The sequence below is a fragment of the Gymnoscopelus braueri genome (genome assembly GCF_963280865.1).
Source record: "Gymnoscopelus braueri genome assembly, chromosome: 18".
Lineage (NCBI taxonomy): Eukaryota > Metazoa > Chordata > Actinopteri > Myctophiformes > Myctophidae > Gymnoscopelus > Gymnoscopelus braueri.
In genome coordinates this window covers 29,027,011-29,034,510 of record NC_137618.1, presented here as the reverse complement: position 1 = coordinate 29,034,510, position 7,500 = coordinate 29,027,011, and the positions used below count along the sequence as shown (strand labels likewise).

General features: G+C 47.1%; 1 protein-coding gene across 1 annotated transcript in view; it reads right to left on the bottom strand.

Annotated features, from left to right (window-relative positions):
* The window catches only part of LOC308105677 (ephrin-B2a-like), a 31,471-nt gene that overhangs the window by 13,566 nt on the left and 10,405 nt on the right, over positions 1 to 7,500 (bottom strand). The window contains exon 2 of the mRNA XM_080456552.1: positions 4,675 to 4,955. Coding sequence (XP_080312678.1) covers positions 4,675 to 4,955 — 281 coding nt within the window. The remainder of the gene's footprint in view (positions 1 to 4,674; positions 4,956 to 7,500) is intronic.

Genomic DNA, 7,500 nt, shown 5'->3' with positions numbered 1-7,500 from the left:
GTGGTGTTGACTGGAGGATAGAGTACACTCATACAAGACCCTCACTAAAGGATTTACACTTCTACTTCTACTACTACTGGTCTTACAGCTACCAGATAACACACCAGCAGAGAGGAGGAGAGGAGAGGAGAGGAGAGGAGAGGAGAGGAGAGGAGAGGAGAGGGTGGCAGGTTTCGTTAAACGTGGGAAAACCCACAAATAAATAGTTGATTTTAGTCACACACACACACACACACACACACACACACACACGCATGCAAGCACGCAAACACACATAGACACACACCTCTATCCTTGCCAAATCATTGACCTGACACCCTTTAACTTCGTGGACTCCTAATGGTAAGCCAGTATAACCACACACACGTACGCGCACACACACACGCACACGCGTTAACTCAATTTCCTCCCTGTGCTAATGGAACTCTCCAGTAACAATCCTTCCTCTGTCTGAGTAATTAATACTATTCACCAACACTCAGACAATACAGCATTACAACAGAGAGAGAGAGAGAGAGAGAGAGAGAGAGAGAGAGAGAGAGAGAGAGAGGGGGAAATGGAATGGAATGAAATGGAGGAAATGAGAGGATGCTCCAGAAAGAAACACAGGCATGGAGAGAATAATGAGAAAACAAACACATAGATGTGATCTAAGCGATGTGTCTAATTGCCACATCGCCGTGGTTACTGTGGAGCCGTGAGGCCGTCGCTATGGAGGCAAGGGGTCGGGGGTCGTGTCAGCACCCAGTGCCCTAATCTTCTCTGACGGGGTGTATTGCGTGATGACCCCCCCACACACACACACACACACACACGCACGCACGCACGCACGCACACACACACACACACACACACACACACACACACACACGTGCATATACATATACTCTTGCATATAGACATGCACAAATACACACAATCATAGTTTTTTTGTCAATATCACCCATCCCTATCTGATACTCCCAGAGGTCTGGAGGGGCTAACGGTGTGCTAACGCAGTCAGTGATTCTCAAAGTGAGGTCCGGGGACCCCCAGTCATCACTCAGGGGGTCGAGGAGGCGGAGGCCAATGACAGCATGGTTTTCTATTGTGACTAAAGACAAAGGTGATTATAATCTTAATGGAGTTTGCAGCTGCACGGCCATAAAACCAACCTCGTCCTTCACCTGCCCTGCCCTCCTTATCTCTCTCTCTTTTCCTTTCTGTCCTGCAGTCTCTCCGACTCTCTGTCTCACTGCTGTCTCTCGTCTCTCCCTTTCTGTGTCCCTGTTCCTTTTTGCCTTCCTCCTGCCATCCTTCCATGTTTACATCGTTCACTCTTTCTATCTCTATCTCTCTCTTTCTCTCTCTCTCTCTGCGCGCCCTCATTCCCTCGCTCGTTAGCTCTCTTTCACGTTCACTCCCTCTCTCCGCGCCCTCTGACCCTCTGTCCCTTTTTAGCTCTTTTTCACTCTCTCCGTCTCATTCTCTCACTCTCTGCCCCGCTTCTCATTCTTTAGCTCCCTTTCAATCTGCCCCCTCCTCTCTCTCTCTCTCTCTCTCTCTCTCTCTCTCTCTCTCTCTCTCTCTCTCTCTCTCTCTCTTAGCTCATATAATCATGTCGTTCAGTGGTCTCTCTGTCCCCAGGCGGCACTGCCTCAAACAATCATGTCAAACTCAGCTGCTCTCAAGTGGAGCAGCATTGTGGGCCATCGCGCGCGTGCACTCTCTCTCACACACTCTCTCTCTCTCTCACACACTCTCTCTCTCTCTCTCTCTCACACACACACACACACACACACACACACACACACACACACACACAATCAAGCACGCCAGACTGCACCTTTGCTATCATAAAAGCCAGCAGAAGGCTGCATGTGTACGTACAGTTTCATCTCAAAAACAAATATACAGTATGTATCATATATCATATTAAATCAATTCTTTAAGATTCATTATGCTCTTGTATACCATAGACAAATATATTACAGTCATATAGATGCAAAATCTTAATTTACTAACGGCTAAAGGTGTTTGGAGACATGAGAGTGTGTACAAATGTAACCAAATGGACCCCGTACGGGTCTGAAACTCAAATGGAACCAAATTGTTACATTTGTACGACACTCAGAGTTAAATTAACACTGAGGATTTGAACTGTCTAGTCTAGAGGGCGACGCAGCGCTAATCCAATTTCTGGGGATTGAAACGGCGAGCTTTTGATGAGGGAGACTGGTTGATAATCACAAGGAGCGACGGCAGATTAAAAGGCTCGTTAATTAATTACGTATCGAGCCCTTCGGTAAAAAAAAAAGAAGAAAAAACGCTGATGAAATGAATGCTCCCTGATGAGGATTCCACGATGCCAACCCCCCCCCCCCCACACACACACACACACGGACACACACACACACACACACACACACACACACACACACACACACACACACACACACACACACACACACACACACATATAGACATGCATTCCTGTGTACATTAACACACGCAAATACAGTCACATACATGCACTCACACACGCATGCACACAACAAGATTGCACACACCTCTGTGTCTCTTTCTGCTTCTTCTCTGTCTCTCAGTCTCATTTTCTGTACCCTGTCGCTCCCTCTCAGTTCATTCCTACGTCCCTCCCTCTATCCATCCCTCTGTTTTTTCTCTCTCTAAGGTACGCATTAGCATTCAGGCTAACAGCAGAGAGGGGAGGCGATACATTAATTTGCAAGTGCTGCAGAATTGAATTTTCTACTCCTTTTTTAAGTTTAAGATTGGATTTGCTTCCGTCTCTCTCTCTCTCTCCCTTTCTCTCTAGGTAGGTAGGTATGTAGGTATGTAGGTATGTGTGTGTGTGCGGCTATAACGCTTTTGCTTTGTTGCCCAATCAACAGACAGACAGACAGACAGCCAGGGTTATTAATAATTAGGACGTCAATGATAGGCAGAGAGCAGCACGTGCACACACACACACACACACACACACACACACACACACACACACACACACACACACACACACACACACACACACACACACACACACACACACTGAGCTTGTAGATCTGTTATTTTCATTACTTTTGTGTGACTCTCTTGTATGACGACGCATAGGGCAACAATTTATGAAAGAACATAAAAAGTTGAGCTGTATAAATCACTTTCTAAATTCAGTGCTATACAAATAAAACACATTATTCTTACTATTCTTACTATTATTATTGTTATGCTAAGACAAACAGAGACCACATCTCTCCCGACATGGAACCAGCCCGGGCGGGCAGCCCTCCACCATGTCATAGAGGCAGTGGTCCCTGCAGCCAGCCAGCTCTCTTTTCAGACATTGTAAAGTCGAGGAGAATGGGCCGTATTGTGAGGCTAAACTCGTTTTCCTCAGCCGGCTGCCTGCCAGACCCTCCTCCCCTGTGCCTCCAGACTGCAGAGAGGACACCGGGCAAAATCTGACTTTTACGTTATCGATTCTTCTCTCTCTCTCGGTACAGCAACAACAATGCAGCAGGAGTTTGCCGTCGCACGCTGGTTATGCGGTAGAGTTAAAAAACGCAGGACGTCTCGCTGCTACGGCACGTCCCTCTGTAAGCAGCTCTCCACTTCCTCTTTTTTCCTTGCTTCTCCTATCCTTCATTTTCTTTATTATCTTTCTTCACCCCCCCCCCCCCTCTCCTCATCTCCTTCCAGTCGGTCAGAGATATGGTTCTCTCCAACAGTGACAGCTCACAGATGGTGGCGAAGGAGCCTCGCAGATGGTCCTGTCCTCGGCACACACACCACCACCCCCATCCACCTTCCCCCCCATCAGCCATACACAGATGGTACGGTCCACCACCCATCTTTCAGACCGGGGGAGGGGGGGGGGGGGCATAGACCCCCCCCAACCCCCGCCGCCACCAGGCCACAGGACCTGACTGTCAATCAGTGATGACGTGCCAGCCAGCCACCTGCAACGCGGTGGCATTGGCTTGGCGAGCGGCGCTATATGCCTCAGCCTGGGTGGCTGGGATACAGAACCCCATCGGGAGGATGGTTCCGTGGCTGCTACATTTGAATAAAGCAGTGGTTCTCAATGTGGGGTCATTGAGGGGGGTCCCAGGGGGTCCCCTAAGTGGACCCAAAATGTACCCTTATAGGTCTGTAACTCTGAGAATGTACGAATGGAACCAAATGGACCAGTACACTCTCAGAGTTAAATAAACAGAGGCTTTTACAGTGTAGTTTGGGGTCCCAGAGATGAAAATGGTATCAAGTGGGGGTCCGTGGCCTAATTTATATGAAACTGGGGGTCCTTGAAATGACAACGGTAGAGAATCACTGGAATAAAGTCTCCATACATCCTAGAATGCCATGCAGAGCCACCAGAGCTTCCAGTGAGTTCCTCTCGTAAGCGAGGAAGTCTATTAAAGCTATGATACCCAGGGGGGGCATTCTTTACTGTGATTACCACTCAGACAAAGATAGTGTACACTGGTTCCCAAAGTGGGGTCCAGGGACCCGCCCAGGGTCCTTGAGGGGGTTCCAGGGTGTCCCCAGCTAAATCAGTTTCAAACTGGCCAACAACGCAGCTAATGGCAAGCTAGCATTTGTATCTCCATACCCTTAAAACGACACCGACCACTGACCACACAACGTAAAGAGAAGCAGCTAACAGCAGTGACTTACAGATGATGTAGTAGTCCTTCCCCCTGAAGAACTCCAGCCCCCACAGGTTGGGGCTGAACTCCTGGAACTTGAGGGTGAACTTGACGTCCTGGTCGGGCTTGACGCAGTTGAGGAGCGGCGTGTCCGCCTTGGTGATGGTGCAGCTCTCCATCTGCTCCCGGGGCACCATGTAGACCTTGAAGTACTCCACGCTGTCGCTCATGCTCTCCACCCGCGGACACACGATGTCCAGCTTGTCCCCGATCTGCGGGTACAACACCACGCCCTGCCCCGGAATGAACCTGGAACAGAGAGAGAGAGACGTTTATTATAACAATCAATTCAACTCAACCTGTGAGGAATGAGGATATTGCAAGTGGGCCCGTTGAGTGGGCGTGTTAAAAATAGTCGACTGGAGTGTTTGTCATTGAGTGTCTGTACGTGTCTAGGACTCTAAAAGTGAACGAGTTAGCTTCATTACTCATCTTGCTAATTACTAATTAGCTCCATTAATTTTTGATGATGAAGAATAATGGTGGTGCATGCATGAGGGTGCAAGTGTGTGCCCGTGTGTGTGTGAGTGTGTGTGTGTATGTGTGTGTGTGTGTGTGTGTGTGTGTGTGTGTGTGTGTGTGTGTGTGTGTGTGTGTGTGTGTGTGTGTGTGTGTGTGTGTGTGTGTGTGTGTGTGTGTGTGTGTATGTGTGTGTGTGTGTGTGTGTGTGTGTGTGTGTGTGCGTGCGTGCGTACGAGTGACCGCTATTTCTCAAAATAAAATTGGAGCAGTGACTGGCAGAAAAGATAGACAGAGAGAGAGAAAGAGAGAGTATTTAAACACATGAAGTAGGAGAGGGCAACAATACAACTCTGGGCACAACTCTGGGCACACTGCAGCAATCACACACACACACACACACACACACACACACACACACACACACACACACACACACACACACACACACACACACACATGCAATATACACACACACAGCCTGAAGCGCTTAATGAGTGTATTTTCTTAAACTCTGTTAACTAATGTTACCGTTTAGCCTAAGAACAGGGTGTGCGTGTGCGCACACACACACACACACACACACACACACACACACACACACACAGAAATGTCCTCACATCTGTGAGTCTGTGCGTGCGTGCAGTGGTGGAAGAAGGACTTACGTAAAAGTAACTATACCACAGTGCAACAATACTAAGCCCTATTGTACAATATAGTACATTGGCTTTTCAAAAATAGCCAATCTACAAGCTCACAAGGCATTATATAATGTAGATTTTTATATTAATTTAATTCAATATGCTATGTCTAAATCTAGAAGAAAAAAAAAAAACTAGTAACTAAAGCTATCAAATAAAAGTAGTGGAGTAAATAGTACAATATTTGCCTCTGAGATCAGCTGCAATGGAGTAGAAGTATACGATATCAAGAAATGGAAATACTCAAGTAAAGTACCTTGAAATTATACTTAAGTACAGTACTTGAGTAAATGCACTTAGTTACTTTACACCTCTGCATGTGTTTCTGTGCGTGGGCATGGCTGGCCTAGGGCCCAACATCTCTATATGACCTTTAACCCCCAAACAGGGGGGGGGAAGGGCAGGAGTTCAGTCCTCCAGAGAGAAGAGCTCTTCTTCTCTGAACACAGAGAGGAGAGAGGAAGAGGCGTGTGCGTGCACGGAGGGGGGGGGGGCCGCTGCGCCATGCTGGGCTCATAATTAACCCAGAGCTCTAAATACAAATTCAAAATGTAATCACTTCCAAATTAATATTTATGTCGTCACTATATGGCAGAAACCTTGTATCTCCATATTTCAAATTTGTATGTTTTTTTTTCTTCTTGTTAATTAATTCCCTACTTTGTCGTATGAAATGCTGGTTAGTGAAAGTGAATGTGGTGAAGTCTGTCAGTGGGTTATAAATATTTAACCGATGAAAAGTATTAACAAGACCTTGTGAATAAACAATAACTACATTGGAACTATTGGAACACGGGTTATATTTATATTTCCTGAAAATTAACAGTTTTGGACATACAAGGTTTCCACCCAACAGTGACGATATAACATTACTACTGTATTTCTGTCCTGCTTCCATATATTGCCTCTTCCTGTCTTCCCCTCCCTCTGTCACTACTGCTGTCTCATTCTCTCCATCCTAGCCCCACCCCCTCTCTTCTCTCTCCCATTCTCTCTCTCTCTCTTTCTCCCTCTCTCTTTCTCATATCTTTCATAGCCACAGATCTAGTCACATACAGTAGAGATATTCCCTTCCCCTCGGCATGACAGACACGCACACACACATGCGCGCACGCATGCATGCACATCATCGTCGTCATAATCTTTTCTTATGGCACAAGAGCATGCGCACACTCATTCTACACACAGTCCCTCACATACATTATACACACACACACACACACACACACAGTGTCCAACTAGGCCGAGTGAATAATTCCTCTGCCCTCTGGGGATGCACACTGAGAGAGAGAGAGAGAGAGAGAGAGAGAGAGAGAGAGAGAGAGAGAGAGAGAGAGAGAGAGAGAGAGAGGGAGCGGGGGGGCACACTAAAAGTCATCAGGGCTTCACTGATAGAAGGACAGATGTACGGTATGTGTGGTCAAGTGTGTGTGTGTGTGTGTGTGTGTGTGTGTGTGTGTGTGTGTGTGTGTGTGTGTGTGTGTGTGTGTGTGTGTGTGTGTGTGTGTGTGTGTGTGTGTGTGTGTGTGTGTGTGTGTGTGTGTGTGCATGCGTGCTTGCCTTGCGTGTATGTGTGTGTATGTGACATGGTTTATCTACATCAGTGATGTAACCAGTAGGAAGCACTCACATTG